The 22,404-nt window shown below is 38.8% G+C and overlaps 1 protein-coding gene across 4 annotated transcripts in view; it reads right to left on the reverse strand.

The window, feature by feature from the left end:
• Nucleotides 1–14,153: 14,153 nt before the first annotated feature.
• The window catches only part of LOC147002604 (amine sulfotransferase-like), a 46,999-nt gene continuing 38,748 nt past the window's right edge, over nucleotides 14,154–22,404 (reverse strand). For 3 of the 4 annotated variants that reach the window (XM_085842746.1, XM_085842744.1, XM_085842745.1), the window contains exons 5-7: nucleotides 22,128–22,222; nucleotides 17,209–17,395; nucleotides 14,154–15,539 (exon numbers count right to left, since the gene is read on the reverse strand). In XM_085842746.1, coding sequence (XP_085698872.1) covers nucleotides 15,418–15,539; nucleotides 17,209–17,395; nucleotides 22,128–22,222 — 404 coding nt within the window. In that variant the 3' untranslated portion in view covers nucleotides 14,154–15,417. Of the gene's footprint in view, nucleotides 15,540–17,195; nucleotides 17,396–22,127; nucleotides 22,223–22,404 lie in introns of all 4 variants that reach the window. The other variant, XM_085842747.1, reaches the window with a different exon arrangement.

Below are 22,404 nucleotides of genomic sequence, written 5' to 3' on the forward strand. Positions count from 1 at the left end.
CCTATGATGCCTCCCAGGTTCAGTGGCTAATTCGAAATAATGATGACAGGGCAGTTAATTGCACCTCCTTCCAAGGTGTAATTGATAACCATTATCCCACTGATAAACTAGTTCAATTCCTACATAGGACACCTGTGGTTTTCCCAAAGAGAACAAAGCCAGGCCCGATTGCTGGGGCTGCAGTAGTCTTTACCGATGGGTCTTCCTCAGGTATGGCTGCCTTCAGCATTGGTGGAGAGGTCTCATGTTTTATGACAGACTTTTCCTCGGCACAGTTTGTTGAACTGGCAGCTATTGTTAGAGTGTTTGAACTCTTGCCTGAAACCCCTTTTAGTTTGTATACAGATAGCGCTTATGTGGCCGTCTCTGTTCCTCTTCTAGAAACTGTTGCATATATTCGCCCCTCTATCAGTGCTTTCCGTTGTTTGCTAAACTTCAAAAACTTATCCTTGCCTGCAATTTTCCTTTTTTTGTTGGCCATATTCATGCTCATTCTGGCCTGCCTGGGCCGCTATCTGAAGGCAATGATACAGTTGATCAGGCGACCCAGGTAGTGGCTTCTGCCTTGTCTACCACTCCTCTCGCCGCCACTCAACAGGCCCATGATTTACACCATCTTAATGCTCATACTTTGAGAGTGAAATTTTCCATCACCCACGAACAAGCAAGACAATTTGTTTGGCAGTGTAAGGGCTGCCTGACCCTTTTACCTGAGCCACATGTGGAAGTCAACCCCCACAGGTTAATTCCTGGTGAGTTGTGGCAGATGGATGTCACCCACTATTCCCCCTTTGGAAAGTTAAATTATATCCATGTTTCTGTTGATACTTTTAGTGGTTTTATCTGTGCATCTTTACAGATGGGGGAGGCCACTAAACATGTTATCAGTCATGTTCTCTCCTGCTTGGTGGTTACACCACAACCCAAGATCCTCAAGTCAGATAATGGCCCCAGATATGCTAGTTCCAGCTTTAAACAGTTTTGTGCTCAAATGGGCATCAAACACACTACTGGCATTCCATATAATCCCCAAGGCCAAAGCATTGTAGAAAGGCCTCATCAAACCCTTAAAAATATGCTCTTTAAATTGCAGTTTGGGGGAGGAATTCTATATCCCCAATCTGGCAACTTCAAGACCCTCTTCAATCATGCACTATTTGTCTTAAATTTTCTTACATATGACACTGTAGGCAAGTCTGCCACAGATCACCTTTGGCACCCTTCAACTGCCAACAATTATGCACAAGCCATGTGGAGAGATCCCTTGTCCAACAAATGGCAGAGTCCAGATCCAGTCGGTCCTTATATGGGGCAAAGAACACGCTGGTATCTATGATTCAAGGGCCCAAAATGTTAGATGGCTAATAAAACCATATAACTCATCCAGGGAAGAAAAGCCCTGAGAAAGCCTTCCCTTTTCTAACTTCCAGGTGGCGATTTGGATCTTTACATTCACCTTGGCTTCCCTGGCTGCGATCAGAGCTGGATTCGACCAACCCACAGATACTGACTTTTCTGACTGGCATTTATGACAAGCCCTGCCAGTCATGTAGGGGCAATCATAATGGGCCCTTGAAACTCTCTGGTGGATCCTCATATATGGTGGACTGTGGCAACCAGATTGCTAGCTTCACTTATGGGTGGGGCAAAGGGATGGTGGGTCTACAAAGATAAACCAAAGCCCATCCCTGTGGGACCCAATGGCACCTGCCCCACCAAATGTAATTTTGTTTCCCAAATGCGTTCTGGCTGTTACAAGCAGATCACAACCTGCTTTCATAATAGCCTCAAGTATTTTACTGCCATTCCCTATAAATATTCCACAGGTTCCTTCGGGGGGGATTGGACCTCTGATGTCTATGTCGTTGGTTGTAAGTTCCATAAATATGCAGGTGCCTCCTGCTTAGCCCCAGTGGGTGATCAACCCTGCTGGCCCTGTGGTGCTCCTATTCATGTCTCAGATGGTGGAGGCCCAACAGACATGGTTAGAGAAGAAAGGGTTCAGTTCACCATTCAACATCAGGTAGAGAATTTGTTCCCCAAGCTAGAATACAACCCCTTGCTCAAGATAATGCCAAAAGGGGTAGATTTGGAACCACAGACCATGGATATTATTAAAGCTACTCACAAAGTACTAAATTCCACCAATCCTACACTTGCTGAGGATTCCTGGTTGTGTTTGGGCTTGAGGGTGACGTGGCCTTTGGCCTTTCCATTGCTCAACACCTCTGATCCGCCCTCCCCCACCTTACATAATTGCAGTTTTACAAAACCTTTAGAGGTTCAGCCTACTGAGTTTAATGCCTTTTTGTTTTTGAAGCCCTATGCAAAATAATTCCTTCGATGTTGATCTCTTTTACCTATTGCTCTACTATAGTTAATTCCTCCCAGGCTGGTTCCCCCTGGCAAAGTTTTCATTTGTGGAGATAATATGGCTTATCTCTTCCTGCCCATAAATTGGACGGGACTTTGCACCCCTGCCCTGCTCGTCCCCGATATAGATATTCTCCCTGATGATGAAACCGTTCCCCTTCCTAGCTTTGATACTTTTGTCCCTCGACATAAAAGGGCACTCTAATTCATTCCCCTACTGGTGGGGCTCGGCATAATTAGTGCTCTTGCATCCAGAACTGCAGGGTTAGGGGTAACCATAGACTCATACAAGAAGCTTTCCTTACACTTGATCTCTGATGTTAATATGATATATGAGTCTATAAAAGATATTCAGGATCAGATAGACTCCCTTGCCGAAGTTGTTCTCCAAAACAGAAGAGGGCTTGATCTTTTTGACTGCAGATAAGGGATGTATTTGCCTGCCCTGCAAGAAAAATGCTGTTTTTATACAAATAAATCATGCATAGTTAGAGATAGAATTAGAAAACATCAAGAGGAGTTAGAGAAGAGACGTAAAGAACTTTTTGATAACCCCGTGTGGAGTTTTTTGAATGGGGCTTTGCCTTTTCTCCTCCCCTTCTTGGGACCTGTGTTGGGACTACTCCTCCTTGTCTCCTTTGGTCCTTGGGCCTTCAATTGAATAACCAGTTTTATTAAGACTCAGATTGATTCTGCCTTAAACAAAACAGTTGCAGTCCACTACCATTGGCTAGACATCCGAGACTCATCCGAAGACCTCTCTTCCGACAATGCAGAGAGGGCAGCCATTGGCCTTCAGTTTTCCACCCTTGCTGCAGAAACGGAGCCTTCTTGGTTCCGTAAGCTGTGGAAACAACAATGATGGAGGGGGTGACCTCCGGATCCTAATAGTGGCTGAGGGCCATAAGCTGTGGAGTTACCAATGATGGGATCTTGTGGTGCCACAAGCCAGATGCACACCACCTATTGGCTGCAGGGTAACTCCATGATGGGATTATTGTGCGTCCACTGCCTGGGTGCCCATCACTACTACAAATGGCCTGATTAAGCCATAGGAATAAGATGTGATGCCAGGAGTGGTTGCAACCTGCATTGCCTAAGACAGAGGCCTGAAAAGGCCTAGTTACTGCGGTGCTGGACGTGGGTGCAAGGCACAAAAAGGCCTAAGACAAGTGCTCCACCAATTTTCTTTTCATGGCCATCCCCTAACTTTGATAAAGAAAAAAGGGGGAGATGTGAGAGAACAAATTGTGGGAAACCAGACCCTCAACAACTCTCACCCTGAAGATTCGGCTGACCCTTTGATGGGAGTTATGTCACCCTCTCCTTCATGTCTCCACTTGGCACCTGAGACTGTTTAGATAGAGCCAGCATCACCTCCTCCTTCATGTCTCCATTTGGTGCCTCAGACTGTTTAAATAGGGCCAGCATTCCAGGAAAGCTGCAAGATGTTTGAAGCCTGCAATCAGCATCTGCCCCAGATGTCCATCCCTTTCTCTGTACTTTTATTATACCCCCTTGACCCCTCCCTATTTTCTCTCATTGTGTGCTTATAATCAGGCTTCTAGCCTCCATTAAACAGACCTTGACAACTCTTTGCTTGGTCTGGCTCCCTTTTCTCTGCCCATTTCTCTTTCAGGCCTCGGTCCTCCTTGACCCACGGAATAACTAAGTCCTGCTGTTGGGACACGTGCACAAGGAGACCAGGTGCTGGCACTGACTGAAAGGGGACTTGTGACCCTGGTCAGGCCTGGTTTTCTGCTTCCCTAATGCTGTCTCAGGTCCCACGCAATTGGATTGGAACAAAAGTTGTGTTCCACTCACCAGAGGTCCTAAGATTGTGTGGAGAGTCCACTAGGGACCTTGGGGGTGTCTGCCAACTCTGCACACAATGTGTCCCAGTGCTGGTGCCAACTAGAAAGAACTTGTCTGAAGTTCTTATAATAGAGATCCTTCACTTTCTTAGTTAGAGTCACACCAAGGTATTTTATATTATTTGTGACTACTGTGAAGAGTGTTGTTTCCGTAATTTCTTTTTCAACCTATTTATCCTTTGTGTAGAGAACGGCCACTGATTTGTTTGAGTTAATTTTATATCCAGCTCTTGACGGAAGCTGTTTAATCAGGTTTAGGAGTTCTCTGGTGGAATTTTTAGGGTCACTCATATATACTATCATATCATCTGCAAATAGTAATATTTTGACTTCTTCCTTTCCAATTTGTATTTTCTTGAACTCCTTGTGTTGTTTAATTGCTCTAGCTAGGACTTTAAGTACTATATTCAGTAGGTAGGTAGAAAGTGAGCAGCCTTGTCTAGTCCCTGATTTTAGTGGGATTGCTTCAAGTTTCTATGCATTCAGTTTGATATTTGCTACTGTTTTGCTGTAGATTGCTTTTTTTATGTTTAGGTATGTGCCTTGAATTCCTGATCTTCCCAAGACTTTTATCATGAATGGGTGTTGGATTTTGTAAAATGCTTTCTCAGCATCTAACAAGATGGTCATGTGGTTTTTGTCTTTGAGTTTGTTAATATAGTAGATAACATTGATGAATTTCTGTATATTAAACTATCCCTGTATACCACCCTACTTTATCATAATGGATGATTGTTTTGATGTGTTCTTGGATTAGGTTTGCAAGAATTGTATTGAGTATTTTGGCATTGATATTCATAAGGGAAATTGGTCTGAAGATCTCTTTCTTTGTTTGGTCTTTATGTAGTTTAGGTATCAAAGTAAATGTGGCTTCATAGAATGAACTGAGTAGAGTACCTTCTATTTCTACTTCATGAAATAGTTTGAGGATAATTGGATTTAGGTCTTCTGTGAAGGTCTGATAGAACTCTACACTAAAGTACTGGGCTTTTGGGGGGTGGAGGGGGTTGTGAAACTATTAATGACTGCCTCTAGTTTTTTAGGGCATATGGGGCTTTTTAGATCATTAATCAGATACTGATATAACATTGATGCCTGGTATCTGTCTAGAAAATTATTCCTTCCTTCCAGATTTTCCAGTTTTGTTGAGTATAACCTTTGTAGTAGGATCTGATGATGCTTTGGATTTCCTCAGGTTCTGTTGTTATGTGTCCCTTTTCATTTCTGATTTTGTTAATTAGGATACTGTCCCTGTGCCCTCTAGTTATTCTGGCTAAGGGTTTATCTATCTTGTTGATTTATTCAAAGAAACAGCTTATGGTTTGGTTGATTCTTTGTATAGTATATTCTGTTTCTACTTGGTGGATTTCAGCCCTGAGTTTATTATTTCCTGCCATCTACTCTTTTAGGTGAATTTGCTTCCTTTTGTTCTAGAGCTTTTAGGTGTGCTATCAAGCTGCTAGTGTGTACTCTCTCTAGTTTCTTTTTGGTGACACTCAGAACTATAAGTTTTCCTCTTAGGATTACTTTCATTGTGTCCCATAAGTGTGGGTAAGTTGTGGCTTCATTTTCATTAAACTCTAAAAAGTCTTTAATTTCTTTCTTTGTCTCTTCCTTGACCACGTTATTATTGAGGAGAGTGCTGTTCAGCTTCTACATCAACGTTGGCTTTCTATTATTTATGTTGTTATTGAAGATCAGACTTAGTCCTTGGTGATCTGAGAGGATGAATGGAATAATATCTGTATTTTTGTATCTGCTGAGACCAGTTTTGTCACCATTTATATGGTCAATTTTTGAGGAGGTACCATGAAGTGCTGAGAAGAAGGTATATTTTTTTGTTTTAGGGTAAAATGCTCTGTAGATATCTGTTAAATCCATTTGTTTCATAATTTCTATTAGTTTCACTGTGTCTATTTAGTTTCTGTTTACCGGATATGTCCATTGATGATAGTAGGGTGTTAAAGTCTCCTCCCTATTATTGTGTGTGCTGCAATGTGTGCTTTAAGCTTTAGTAAAGTTTCCTTAATGAGTGTGGTTGCCCTTGCGTTTGGAGCATAGATATTCAGAATGGAGTGTTCATCTTGGTAGATGTTACATTTTGATGAGTATGAAGTGCCCCGCCTTGTCTTTTTTGATAACTTTGGATTGGAAGTCAATTTTATTTGATATTAGAATGGCTACTCCAGCTTGTTTCTTTGGACCATTTGCTTGGAAAATTGTTATCCAGCCTTTAACTCTGAAGTAGTGGCTCTTTTCCCCTGAGGTGGGTTTCCTGTGTGCAGCAATATGTTGGGTCCTGTTTATGTAGCCAGTCTGTTAGTCTATGTCTTTTTATTGCGGAATTGAGTCCATTGATGTTAAGAGATATTAAGGAAAAGTAATTGTTTCTTCCTGTTATTTTTCTTGTTAGAGTTGGGATTCTGTTCTTGCTGCTATCTTCTTTTAGGTTTATTGAAGTTGTGCTTTCTTACTTTTTCTAGGGTATCATTTCACTCCTTGTGCTGTAGTTTTCCCTTTATTATCCTTTGAAGGGCTGGATTCATGGAATGATATTGTGTGAATTTGGTTTTGTCATGGAATACTTTGGTTTCTCCATCTATGGTAATTGAAAGTTTTCCTGATTATAGTAGCCTGGGCTGGCATTTGTGTTCTCTTAGGGTCTGTATAACATCTGTCCAGGATCTTCTGGCTTTCATAGCCTCTGTTGAGAAATCCATTGTAATTCAAATAGGTTTTCCTTTATATGTTACTTGACCTTTTTCCCTTACTGCTTTTAATATTCTATCTTTATTTAGTTCATTCATTGTAATGATTATTATGTGTCAGAAGGAATTTCTTTTTTGGTCCAGTCTATTTGGAGTTCTGTAGGCTTCCTGTATGTTCATGGGCATCTCTTTCTTTAGGTTAGGGAAGTTTTCTTCTATAATTTTGTTGAAGATATTTGCTAGCCCTTTAAGTTGAAAATCTTCATTCTCACCTAACCTATTATCCTTAGGTTTGGTCTTCTCATTGTGTCCTGGATTTCCTAGATGTTTTGAGTTAGGATCTTTTTGCATTTTGCATTTTCTTTGATTGTTGTGCCCATGTTCTCTATGGAATCTTCTGCACCTGAGATTCTCTCTTTCATCTCTTATATTCTATTGCTAATACTATGGTTCTTGATTTCTTTCCTAGTATTTATATCTCCAGAGTTGTCTCCCTTTGTGATTTCTTTACAGTTTCTACTTCCATTTTTAGATCCTGGATGGTTTTGTTCACTATTTCCCCTGTTTGATAGTGTTTTTCTGTAACTCTTAATAGGATTTTTGTGTTTCCTTTTAAGAGATTCAAACCTGTGTTCTCCTGTATTTCTTAAAGTCCTCCATCATCATTATGAGAAGTGACTTTAGATCCATATTCTTGCTTTTCTGCTGTGATGGTGTATCCACGACTTACTGTGGTGGGAGATCTTGGTTCTGATGATGCCAAGTAATCTTGATTTCTGTTGCTTCTGTTCTTATTCCTGCCTCCTTACATATGATTATCTCAAGTGCTTGTGGCCCACAGTATATCTGATTGGAGCCTGTCCTTCCTTTAATCCCAGTTGATTCAGGACTCCTCAGAGTCCAGCTTTCTCTCTGATCCTGTGATTCCAGGACCTTGTGAATCTGAGATTCTGGATGTGTTGGCAGTTAAGCTTCCTCTGAGACCCTGAGATCCTGGTATAATCAATCTCCTGCTATCCTGGTATGCTGAAATCCTAAGTTCATGGGCATCTTAAGGTGCCTGGAAGTGGTGTCTCCTCTGGGGACCATGGGGCTGTCTGGTGTGGTCAAAACCAAGGTATACCAGCACCAATCATAAGTAACCCAAGCCAATTGTCAGGCAGGGCTCCTATGTCCTTACTGCTGCTGTCACAGGCCCATCATGATTGTTTTGGAACAGATGTTGTGTTCCACTCACCAGTGATCATAAGATCTTGGGACTGCTAGGGCGGCTGTGGCATGGAGAGTCCTCTGGGGATGTGGGACCATCCTCCATGTTCATGCCCAAGGTTGCCAGGAGCTGGCACCAACCACAATGAGTGTTCTTTATATATATATTTTTTTTAATTCGGAATTTTCTTCATTTACATTTCCAATGCTATCCCAAAAGTCCTCCATACCCTCCCCCTCCCACTCCCACTCCCCTACCCACCCACTCCCACTTCTTGGCCCTGAAGTTCCCCTGTACTGGGGCATATAAACTTTGCAATACCAAGGGGCCTCTCTTCCCAGAGATGGCTGACTAGGCCATCTTCTGCTACATATGCACCTAGAGACACAAGCTCTGGGGGTACTGGTTAGTTCATATTGTTGTTCCACCTATAGTGTTGCAGAGCCCTTTAGCTCCTTGTGTACTTTCTCTAGCTCCTCCATTGGGGGTCCTGTGTTCCATCCAATAGCTGACTGTGAGCATCCACTTCTATGTGTGCCAGGCAATGGCATTGCCTCACAAAAGACAGCTATATCAGGGTCCTTTCAGCAAAATCTTGCTAGTGTATGTGATGGTGTCTGTGTTTGGAGGTTGATTATGGGATGGATCCCCAGGTATGGCAGTCTCTAGATGGTCCATCCTTTTGTCTCAGCTCCAAACTTTGTCTCTGTAACTCCTTCTTTGAGTGTTTTGTTCCCAGTCACACTTTGGTCTTCGTTCTTCTTGAGTTTCATGTGTTTTGCAATTGTAACTTGGGTATTCTAAGTTTCTGGGTTAATATCCACTTATCAGTGAGTATATATCATGTGAGTTCTTTTGTGATTGGGTTACCTCACTCCAGGTCTATCCACTTGCCTAGGAATTTCATAAATTCATTCTTTTTAATAGCAAAGTAGTACTCCATTGTGTAAATGTACCACATTTTTTGTATCCATTCCTCTGTTGAGTGACATCAGGGTTCTTTCCAGCTTCTGGCTATTATAAATAAGGCTGCTATGAACATAGTGGTGCATGTGTCCTTATTACCAGTTGGAAAATCTTCTGGATATATGCCCAGGAGGTATTGTGGGATCCTCTGATAGTACTATGTCCCGTTTTCTGAGGAACTGCTCGACTGATTTCCAGAGTGGTTGTACAAGCTTGCAATCCCACTGACAATGGACGAGTGTTCCTCTCACAATGAGTGTTCTTAACTACTGAGCCATGTCAACAGCTTCAGCTATTTCTATTAGTAAGGCTCTGAAGTAGAATTTGAAATAAATTGTGAATATTCACTCCATTTTTCTCAGGATTACTTTGGCTATCTAGGGTATTTCGTATTCATATATAATTTTTGTTTAGAAAGTCATATATGTGTATGAAACATCATGTTCCTCCACTCTCCTCCTTTTAATCTCCCAGTGTCTCTCCATTTCCTTAAGTTCAGAGTCTCTTATTAATTATGATTATTACATATACATATGCATATTGGTTTATAAATGCAACCTTTTAAAATATTGGCCCTATGTGTTTACAGCTGATTCTTTAGGATTGGCTAGCCTATTGGGGAAACTCAACTCTGGAGAAGTCTGGTATTCTCTCTCTCTCTCTCTCTCTCTCTCTCTCTCTCTCTCTCTCTCTCTCTCCCTCCCTCCCTCCCTCCCTCTCTCTCTCTCTCTCTCTCTCTCTCTCTCTCTCTCTCTCTCTCTCTCTCTCTCCTATCTCAGCAAACATTAATTTACTGTAGCTTTTCTTATAGAACTGATGTTTTGTGAGAGATAAAAGTTTTGTGAAATATCATACAGAGGTTTGGATGAGGTACTACATCTGTAGGTTATTATTAGTAGTATAAATAATTCTATAGTATCAATTCTTCCCATACATGAGCATGGGAGATATCGCTTCCCATCTTTTAGTATCTGCAGCTTCATTTTTAGTGTTTTAAAGTTTTTATTGTAAATGTCTTTCACTTCTTTGGTGTTCTATTGTGCTATTTAATTTCTACATCAACCTAATACAAAGTAGATTCATTTTGGAATCATGAAACTCAGTTGAGAAAATGCCTCAATCCAATTTCACAATTTCTTGATTGAAGATTGAAATAAGTGGTGTGACACTCTGAGTTGATGGTCCTTAGTACAATAAGAAACTAGTCTGAACCAGTTATGGAATGTAAGCTGGTAATCAGTACCCCTCTGTGGCCTCTGCATCAGTTCCTGCCACCAAATCTCTGCTCTGAATTCCTTCAGGGATAAACTGTGATGAAGAATTGTAAGCTGATTAAACTCCTTCCACTTTCTATATTCATATAGGGTTTATGAACACATGGTAAAATTATCTAATATTGGACCTATGTTTTAGGGCTGACCCTTTAGGTTTGGGTAGCCTATGTGGAAACTCATGACTAAAAGCCAATTTTCTTTGGTCATGGTATTTTATCAGAACAACAGAAGTCCTAATTAAGACAACTGGTTTCTTCATTTAATTTTAAAACTACCTTTATCTATTTTTATTCTTTAATCATTTTTTTTACATTCCAGACTATATCCTCTTTGAATCTGCCCCAACAGCTCCCCATCCCGAACCTCCCCCACCCATTTCCAAGAGGATATCCCCACTCCCCACCCTCACCACACCAGGTCTTCACATACCCTGAGGCATCAAATCTCTCAAGAGTTAGGCCCATATTCCCACACTGGGGCCAAACCAGGCAGTCCTTTGCTATATATGTCTTGGCAGCATCATATTGGCTGGTGTATGCTACCTGGTTGGTGGCTCAGTGTATGAGAGTTCTTGGGGGTCCAGTCAGTTGAGACTGTTGGCCTTCCCATGGGGCCACCTTTCTCCCAGCTTTTTCCCAATTCAACCACAGTGGTCCCTAGCTTCAGATCATTGGTTGGGTCTCTCAGCAGCCATCCATGCTAGGCTCCTGTCTGCAAGCACACCACAGCATCAGTAACAATATCAAGGCCCTGATCCTTTTCTTGAGTTGTGTCCATCTTTATCTTAACCTAGATTTCATTATAAATTTGATAGAATCTAGAGTCACTTGGGAAGAGATACTCAACTGAAGGATTGTTTCTTTCAGATCTCAGTGGCCATGACATGAAAGACTGTCTTAATGAATGACTGATGCAAGAGAGCCCAGTTCACCACATGTGACACAGTCTCTAAACAGGAATAAGAATGTGAATTGACCATGATCCACAAAATAAACGAGTAAGAAAAATTTCTCAATGGTTTGTGCTTCTGTTCCTAATCTCCTCCTTCTCTCCCCTTTCAAAGACGGAATGTATAAGTCAGTGCTAATATAAATCCTTTCCTCCCAAAAGTAAATTTTGATCATTGTACTCGCACAGAAACAAAAGGCAAATGAATTCTTGGTGAGGCTAATTCTCAATCTTTGCTGTTTACTTTTCTTTGAAGCAATTTTGAATGAAATTATTTTCCTAAATTCTTTCTTGGTGTGTTTCTAATTACTATCAACAAGACATCATTTCCTGACAAGAATATACGGATCTTTTTCCTGTTTGTTTACATTTAATTTTTGTCTCTTTATGATCTTGTCTACATGCTTCAAGCCCAATATGAAAAAAGAGCTGAGAAAATGAACAACACCCTTGTCTTGCTCCTGACTATAGTGAAATATTTCAGTTGTTAAACATGTATTATATTGGTGACTGTAGGTTTGCTGTATTTAACATTCATTATTTTGTTTGAATTTGTTTATATGGTGGATTAAATTAATGGGTTTCCATGCCTGCACCCCTGGAATGAAGTCCACTTAATCATGGAGACCGTTTGTTTACATGTGTTCTTGAATTTGATTTGCAAGTATCTTATTGAGTATTTTTGCATGGATATTCACAAGGGAAATTATTCTAATGCTCCCTTTTTTTGTTGGGTCTTTGTGCAGCAGCATAACTGTCACTTCATAGAATGAATTAAGTAGTATTTCTTCTGTTTCTACTTTGTGGAATAGTTTGAAAAATATTGGTACTTGGTCTTCTTTGGAGATGTGGTAAAATTCTGGACTAAAAGCATCTGGCCCTGGGCCTTTTTTAGTTGGGAGACTTTTAGTGACTGCTTATATTTCCTTAGAGGTTATGGGATGTTTAGATGGTTTATCTGATCCTGATTTAACTTTATACATAGTATGTGTGTAGAAAATCATCCATTTCACCTAGAATTTCAGTTTTCTTGAGTATATTGTTTTGTAGTAGGATCTGATGACTTTTTGAATTTCTTCAGGTTCTGTTGTTTTGTCTCCTTTATCAATTCTGATGTTAGTAATTTTGATACTGTTTCTGGATCATCAGTTTGACTATAGGTTTATTTCTCTAGTTGATCTTCTCAAAGAACCACCTCTGCAGCCAACCATCCTAGAACTCCATGATCTCTTTGAACTTTCAATGTGGTTAACAAGTAACACATGTATTTAATCTGATCTGTAGCCTCCCATAAACCTGAAGCAGGCTAAACCAGAACTTGACCTTGCTGCCACTAAGGAAATTATCTAGGGTGGAGCCTTCCTCCCTAGATCACTCTATTGTTCTGCCACTGCTGCTGTTCCTCTTCAAGATACTGCTACCTGCTGAGAACCCCCCGCCCCCCTCAGGAGCTATTCCAGAGACTATGTCCTATCCTGCACATCATCACTTACAGCTGGTTCCAAGCTCCAAAGATGAATTGGTGGAAATGGACTCTCCCTGCACCGCCCCCTTTTATTAAGCGTGTCTGCCACTAAAATTTGAACCTTCATCAGAACACTGTCTTGGTTCCATATTTCTCTTGTAGCCTAGTTTCCCTCTCTTTCAGCGCTGGTCTGCTACTCATGTATACTCATCCTTGTGAGCCACTGGAAAGCTCAAAATGCTGATCCATCTAAGTGGCTAGTGATTGGGAAGAGAGATTGAGGGGTTCGCAATCATCCTGGTGCAGCACCTTTGTCATAGTCTTAAATAGGACCCTGGCCCATTCTTTCACAATTGGGATAGTAGCTCCTAAGATTCAACAAGAGGTCATGAAGATTGAAATTCATCCAGGACTTTATAGCTGCCTTCTGTGAAGCTCAAGACCAGGTTATTTTCTATGTAGCACTTTTCCATAAAGTTGAGAGACAGGAGATATCCCTCAGAAGGTCCACCACCTTTAGAGAGGAAGAAAGCAGAAGCAGTTTGGTCTTCTGTGATTGTCCTAACCTTGAGGCTTCCATTTAAGTGAGGGCATCTGAATTATCTCCCAATTCTTTAACCTCATGAATCAAAGCTACAGCTTCTTTAAAATCCGTCATTAGTCTGTACCAGATGCTTCCTTTTCAATCCACTAGGCATGCTTTTCCCAAACTACAATTTCTACAGTGTGTGATATAAATTTTTTTTCACACATCATTTTGTCTAACCTCACTGGGAATAGGAATTTTAGATTCAACCAATGAGCTCTATTTTCAATATGTAATCCTTTGTGCTTGACAAACTATAAATCGCTTTCTGCTTCTTACATTTTGTATATATTTCAGAATAGATTCAATAAAATTCCTTTCTAGTAATCCATAAATCACTTTAATGAAATACTATATTTTGTGTAAATATATTAGAATCAAATTATTCTTATTTGCAACAAAATATTTGACTAAGATATTCCTGCAACAGATTCAAGCTATCATGATGCTCTCTGTCAATGAAGCTAACTAACCATGGCACCTCTGGACCTAGGAACTAACGTAAATCTTTCTCTTCTTAAATAGACTCTCTCATGTATTTGCCACATAGTAAAAGAATGTGATACAAGTCAGGATTAGTGGTGCACACTGTTAATCCCAGCACTCAGGAATCAGAGCCACGATAGTCTGTGGCCAGTCTGATCTACATAAGTGAGCCCAGGATACCCACGACTATTTAGATAGACCCTGTCTCAAAATAACAACAGCAAAATTTCCAAAACAACAAATGAATATAACATACGCCACGATCATTTAAAGTGCCATTGATTTATTTGTGCCTACAAGGACAGTATGATATATGTTATCTTAACCAAATGGCTATACAGTAAAGGATTGTCTTCAGGGCCTGGTGTTACTAGTACATGTTAGAAGGGACTAATTTGAGAAACTCATATGTATGAAGCATACCCTTGGATGGGATAAGCTTCCTGCTTTTTCTTCTCTTTCATCCAGTAATTGTGGAGAGAACTATTTGCTCTGCCATATTTTAAAATGTGTATTGCAAAACTGTAAGCCAACAGTACATTTACAACAGTTGAAACCACAAACAAAATCAATTTTTGATCTGAATAAATTAACCATTTTGGGTATTTAGTTTCAATGATGTAAAGCAGAACATGTGGGTTCCATTTGATGACTGTTATGAATACTGCTACTGTGAGGATATTTTCATGTGTTGAACAATCTTTCCATTCCAAAAGTAAACCCTACCCATTCATATCACAAGTTTGGCTGTAATTCATAAGGCCACTACCATATGTATACATGATCCAAATTTATTAAACATTTTGTCTACAGTTGCTTTACTAATTACATTTATTCTTCATTGAAAATTTTGGATTCACCTTTATTTCTAGTTATTAAAGTGACTTCATATTAAATGTTTAACCATTTCATTGATATGATATGATTTCAATTAGTGATACATGAAAAGAGAACTGTTTTCATCCTTTTACCCTGTGATTAAACTGACAATTATTTAATTTTTGATTTTTATGTCTTTGGCAAACTGAGACCTGTTAACACTGTTTTTAAAAAGCATATGAAATTTGTTTTTATATGCCATTTGTCTTTATGTCACACAGCATATTCTATCAAACTTACTGATTTTGAACAAAATTAACTGTAGTTTAATTACAAGAATAAAGGGATTTCTAAATGATTGTTTGACCCTTAATTAATTGAAAGGAAAAATGTGAACTATAGAATACTCAAAAAAATATATCTACGAACTGTGTTTTATGCTTTCTGTTATATCATTTGTTTGTTTTCTTGTTTTTGAATTTTGGGTTTGTTTTGTTTTTAGTTTTTTTGTGTGTTTTTGTTAATGGAACCAATGCTCATAGCTCCCTTTGAAAGTCATGTTATGGCAAACAATCTAGGCATAAGTTATTCATTTTGTAGATAAATTTTTCTTTAAAATTAATAGTTAAATGAGAGAATACATTAATTTTAATATTAAACTACATCCTCTTCATAGTACATTTTCATATTCACATGGAGATTAAAGTTCTACTTCTCATTTATATCCCAGATGAATTTTAAGGGGATGTTTTTCATGTTCATATGAAATATCTTGTCAAATCTTTCACTTTGATCCACAGTCAAATGATGTTTCCAGTCTCCAACGATACCTAATAGGAGAAGCACAGAGCAGTCTCTACATAAACAGAACTCTACTGTCTTTAACTCACATTGCATATCACTAAGTTCTCAGTAGGGATCAGGTGGATACCTCTCCTTTTATCACTGATCAGTAAACTAAACTTCCCTTTAGGAGCATAGTATATATATATATATATATATATATATATATATATATATATATCACTAGTTACTACTACCTAACCATACCAATTTTTAGGAAAAAAAAAAAAACTTCATTAAATGTTAAACTATATTAGAACCTTAAAACTATATTTTGCCATCTAACAATTCTTAACTTAAAAAAATACTATATTTCAAAGCAACCTCATGAGATACATATGAGACTTTTCCAAACACACACACACACACACACACACACACACAAATGAATTTTCACGGTTTCAGCAAGTAAAATCAAAGTGACACAGTGTGTCAGAAGAGCCAATGTCATAATTCTACTGGACAGGAATTTTAAATAGTCAGTTGGTAATTGCACATGCCTTTAATCACAGCATGTGGAGGGCAGAGATAAGCAGATTTTTGTGAGTTCAAGGGCAACATGGTCTGCAGAGTGAGTTTCAGGACATACAGGGCTACACAGAGAAACCCTATCTTGAAAAAAAAAACAAAGTAAATCAAATAAAAACAAAACAAAACAGAATTTGGAAGGATCACTACTATATCATTTAAAGGCAAATAGTCATTTGGGATCTACAGCTGTCGAGATGAGAACATTAAATTATTGTTTGCATTTGGGACAGATGGTGAGCTATTCTCGGTAAGACATTTGGTCTTATTGAGAATGAGATGTGAGAGTTGACATTAAGTGGCAGAACAGACAAAGAAGAAGAGTTCCTGAAAAATATAAAAATCCAGAGATAATACAATATAACCCAGTGCCCATAATAATGATGTTTGAAGAGCATTATAAGAAATTTTCTTTCTTATCCACACCTACTGGCTCATAATGAGATTATAAGAATGTATAATGCCTTTGATAAAATTCAATTCATACCACATAAATGTATTAAGACATCATTCAAATTTTATAATAAACTATCTCAAACATGGAGAAACACTTTAAATCTAATCCTCAAGTTACAAACATTGGGAAGGGTTTGTTGCAGAGACAAGAAGAATATCAATTCAAGCCTTGGTTGCCTGGGTTATACTGTAGTTCTCTCTCTCTCTCTCTCTCTCTCTCTCTCTCTCTCTCTCAGACACACAAACACACATATATACAATCATGCATGCACACACATACATGCATGCTTGCACACTCATGTCACCACCACTAACACCAGCAACACCAGCAACAAACCAGATCAAAGCAAAATAACAGAACAACAGCACAAGATAAATTATAATCTTCACTTCTAACACATCTCTCAACTAGAATAAAACTGCTGATACACTTTAAAAAGTTGATTTGTGTGGGCCAAAATGAAGGAAAGTCATATTTATATAGTAAGTGAAATTGACAGATTTTGCACTAAAACACTATTAGAAACTTAGGCCCTCTGTTAGCTAAAATATTTGATTCTTCCAAATATTATCAGCTTGAGAAATATTTTGGAAACGCAGATAATTACTACTGCATATAAACACTTGAGGGAACACACAACATATTTGCTACTACAGACCACTGGATATCACCTTTGCGAAGGAAACTTCCCGTATTATTTCTTGTTCCAAGTTCATATTTTATAATGTGTTCATAGTTTGCTCGTGGGTCAGCTTTCATTTTCTGAAAGGTAGCTTGTCTTAAAACAGCATCCAATTCTTCTTCACTCAGTTCTTTCTCCAGAAAACTGCAGATTTTAAGCACTGAGCTTCTGAGGTCCTGAAATAGTCATCAGCTGAGAAATTACTGACCTTATGAATTACAGCCAAACTTGTGATATGAATGGGTAGGATTTACTTTTGGAATGGAAAGATTGTTCAACACATGAAAATAGCACAGAAACAGGGTGAAGCAAAATACTGAAATCATTATTTAAGGTCAATGATAAAGAATAGGCCTTTAATAAAACACAATGTTTTGAGACTTTGTATTCTAAGCTAGCTGCTTAGTACGCTAGGCTGCTTTCAAAGTTAGAATGGTGTTGCTGTTTAGTGTTCCATGTATGGGGCAACTACAATATCTCAACATCTTTCTGTAAAATAAAAACTGCCAAGTAATGGAAGAAGGAAAGTACCGCAATACAAAACACTGTATATTAAATACTTGTAGCTAAAAGACACATGGTTGAGGAGAATGTGGTCATTTTCACCTGAGGTCTGGAATAAGCCATATTTCATCCTTTCTATTTAGCACATTACTGGTAAATAGGCAGATCATTTGGCCAATGAATAGAAACTTAGGATCTGAATTAGAGACAAAAAAGTACAATTTTCTCCTTAAAGCAGAGAGAATGGTCTCATAAGTATAAAACTAGCAAAAGCGCATACACAGAAAACTACTAGAGCAAGAAGTTAACAAAGTTTTCAGATATTAAATAAAAAAATCAACACACAAATATTAGTTTAAATTCTAAATAGCAGCAGTGGGTTATCTGAAACAAAATAAGAAAAAAATACATGAACTTTGTAATCATAGCATTAAGCAAAAATAAAATAAAATAAATATTAAGACTAATAAAAAACCTATGATTTAAGTTTGATAAATTTACAAAGGTGAGTGGCAGATCTATTGATATAAACAAAACTTTGATGAAAGAAATAAAAAACAAAAATACACAGAACACTATTTTTCATGCATGGATTGGGCAGTCATTTTAAACATGGCTATGCACAGTGATTCACAAATTCAATGCAGTCTTTATTAAAGATTCAAGAAGCTTTTTACTTTTGAGGAAAAAAAGAGAAAGAAAAGAAAATCTTTCAAAGATGTATATGAAAGCTCAAAGAATCTGAACAGCTAGTTTTGCAATAGAAGATTAAATTTGCAGGAGTCATATTTTCAGATTTCAAAATTACTTCATTATATTTTACATATCTTGATTATTTATGCATTTATGCATAGTACCTGTTTATTTTTGTATCACACATTCTCTCAGAGGACAACTGGTAGGACAACTGCTGATTCTCTCCTTCCACTGTGTGTCTTGTCAATTGAATGTAAATCATCATAATAGGCAGCAAGCCCCTTAAGTCACTTAATGATCATCTCTACACAGAAAAATCAGCTCAGTTTTATGGTACTCTTAACAGTGTGGTAATAACTTCAATGATGTGATAGGACAGAATAGAATTCACAAGAATCATCTCTTACTTAAAGTGCAAATGATTTTTGATATGACTGCTAAGGACATTAAATGGGAAAGACCAATTATCTGGTACAGGGATGGGTTTGCAGATGGGTACAAGAGGATTTTGGCCCTGCTAAATTGGCTTATGCTGTGGATTTCTGTTTGTACTTTGATGCTAATTCTGCTCCCTCAAAAAAGGTGCCCTGATTATGTGTAGATCACTTATTCATGATATTTCAGGTGAAACCTCTCGCCTTGTTAACTGGTCAAATGAAGGCTACAGCCTGTGATTGACTAGTGGAAGGAAAAGGTGGAGCTGGGAGTTTTTGAAAGGGAGAGAGAGGAAGGGGAAGGGCAGATCAGGTGATGAGGGAGAGAAAGGAGGTCAAAAAAGAAGAGGTTGTAGGAAGATGGAGCAGTAGCATATGGCCTGGAGGAAGCACAAGTAGCAATGGATTTCGTAGCTGAGGAAGAGTAGTGTAGTAGTATATCTGCCCAATCTAGGTATGCAGTTTATACATAATATAACTGAGTCGTGTGTTCTTTGCACAGGCTTATTGGGGTTAGAGATTTACTGTAACAATTTGGAGCCCATCATATTGATTAGAACCCAACTAACCTGAGATAAAAGTTCAATGCCACTCCAACACCCACAAATAAGTGGCTGGGGCAGTGATCTAGTCTGCAGCAGTGTGTAGATTGAAAGCTGACTGGGTCTGAGGGGCTTACAAAGAACTGCAGAGAGGCTCATTCCTCAAGCCCCAGAAAAACAGGTATGGCTGGTGGCAGCATCCCAGCCTAGAGCTGATATTGGGCATCACTGTGTAGGACTCTAAGGGAAGGTCTGGGAACCCAGGAGCACAACTGTCTATGAGGTGGATTTTGGGCAAATACAGTGAACGGATCAGAGCATCTATGCCTGAGAGAGAGCCACCCCTTCCCCCATATTCTATGTGTGTACAGAGGAAATGCACTGGGCTTTCCCAGCTACTTGTGCTTCTGTTACATCAGCACATAAGCATATGCTGCCACCTGCAACCCAAACAAAGGACAGAAAGCCAGCTAAGTGGCACTCCTTTCTACAGAAAGCCCCTCCCTGTAAACAAAGGAATTGGAGAAGACTACATGGTTCTGAATCAAGCAGTAGATGGACTTTAGGGGAAGATATTTTGAACTGTTCAACAGGGATGAATTTAAAGGAAACACACATTCTGTTATTTACTGGTGTTTCAATAGTTAGTCTCTTGATTTGCTATGGCTTCTCAAAAGACAGGGCCCTAGGCAAAAAAAAAAAAAAAAACTTAGAAAAGAGATTAGAGGAAACACTAGAACTAAAGGTTCAGGATTTTATAGGTCAAAATATGTTAAGTCTAGAGGATAATTTACTAAAGATAGTAAATCAAAATAAGGCAGACAAGACTTGCAAAAGAGAGAAAGAGAGGGAGACAGAGAGAGAAAGAGAGAGTGGGAGAGAGAGAGAGAGAGAGAGAGAGAGAGAGAGAGAGAGAGAGAGAGAGAGAGAGAGAGCACATTTACTTGTAGCCAACCTAAAAAACATCCTAAAGATTTATCTGGAAGATATGCTCCAATAATCTTTTTTAAAACAGAGAGAACTTGTCCTGCATGGTCAGTTCTGGGCTGTGGCTCTAACTGTTCACATTTTACAGTAGATTCATGTTAGTTGGTAGCTTTTATTAAGAACTGAGCATGTATACACTAGCAAGAATTTGCTGAAAGGACCCAGATATAGCTTTCTCTTGTGAGACTATGCCGGGGCCTAGCAAACACAGAAGTGGATGCTCACAGTCAGCTAGTGGATGGATCACAGGGCTCCCAATGGAGGAGCTAGAGAAAGTACCCAAGGAGCTAAAGGGATCTGCAACCCTATAGGTGGAACAACATTGTGAACTAACCAGTACCCCGGAGCTCTTGACTCTAGCTGCATATGTATCAAAAGATGGCCTAGTCAGCCATCACTGGAAAGAGAGGCCCATTGGACATGCAAACTTTATATGCCCCAGTACAGGGGAACGCCAGGGCCAAAAAAATGGGAATGGGTGGGTAAGGAACTGGGGGGGGGAGGGTATGGGGGACTTTTGGGATAGCAATGGAAATGTAATTGAGGAAAATATGTAATAAAACTATTAAAAAATTAAATTGCTAAGGAAAAATTGTTTATCTCCTATTGCTAAGGATGTTGTTAAATCTTATTTATGGATTATGACAAATGGATAGAAGATACTTTTAAAGGAAAATTACCAATGTTTACATTTGCACCCCAATTTAAAATGAAATGTTATTCATATTTGCATGATAATTACATATTAAAATGATAAAATGCAAAACATTAAAAAAAAAGAACTGAGCATGGAAGACTATGAGAAAATGGATCATCATGCCAGCTATAGTATCCCTGAGGCTATAGCTAATGGAAATGATGCTGCCATTTAAAGCCTTATTGTTATCTAGTGCTAATGTTCTGTATTTACAACCACAAGACAAGGACTCAGCCTATAGTCCTTCAATAGACTGAAGAGTAAAGAATTTATGATACATGTCATATACTATACTTATGAAATAAATTATTACTCATACATAACAATAAGATGAAATTCTGGCACATGCATGAATGTATGAAGTTATGGGCTAAGTTAAATAAGCCAGAACAAATGCCATGTGTGATCTCATATTTTGAAAATTACAGTAGAATTGTGATTAATAATGATTTGGATTAACAGTGATTGGGAAAGGTTTTAGGGGAAGAACAGATGACAATTCAAGAAGAGTGGATAGATGAGTATTCTGTTCAATACATACTCTATTCATATGCAGGAACACCACACTAGACACCATTAGTATATGTAATTATCCTGAAATAATCAAGTATTTATGAATGAAAGCCATTGCTGCTGTGAAAGTTTAAGATTGGTTTTACGCATGTGGTTGTAAAAGAAGGGACCAGGAAAGACTACTGAACAGAGAAAAGAGAGTACTGGGGAAGTCCAGTCAATGAGCAAAGGCAAGAGATTAGGAATCTTCTCCAGCAAAAAAAAAACCAAGGAAGAGTTATATATGGAGATACCAGGGAGAGTGAGCTTTCAAACAAGAGGAAAACAAAGTAAAAAATCATGTAAAACTGACCCTCAAGAGACGTGAGGCCCCGGGTAGGAGAAATGCCTGGTAGTGTGTGGAGTAGGACATCCTCTTGGAGACAGGGGGAAGGGGGAATGGGATGAGGAACTGTTAGTTGAGCAGCTACAAGGGGGTTAATGAATGCATTTAAAAAAAAAAGAGTAATTAAAAACTACAATTTTCCCATCTTACCTTCTTCATGTCTTCAAAGCTTATGAACATTATATTGAAATCATGTCTGTGTTCATACCAGCCTCTTATGTGGTCAAACCAAAGGTTTACTCCCCCTGCAATGAAAGGTAATGAGTAAGAATGGTGAGCTGTGTGTGCCTGTAGGAAACAACAAACTTGACCCTCTTTTCTGTGAATGTTCAGAAATAAAACAGAGTTGTTGCAGTGGACATCTGTGTCACTATTTAAAATGTTTAGTGTTTTGGGGAACAGTTAGCTGACATTTGTCAAAATCCCC

This window comes from Mus caroli, unplaced genomic scaffold (assembly GCF_978045245.1).
Source record: "Mus caroli unplaced genomic scaffold, Mus_caroli_1 scaffold_9, whole genome shotgun sequence".
NCBI lineage: Eukaryota > Metazoa > Chordata > Mammalia > Rodentia > Muridae > Mus > Mus caroli.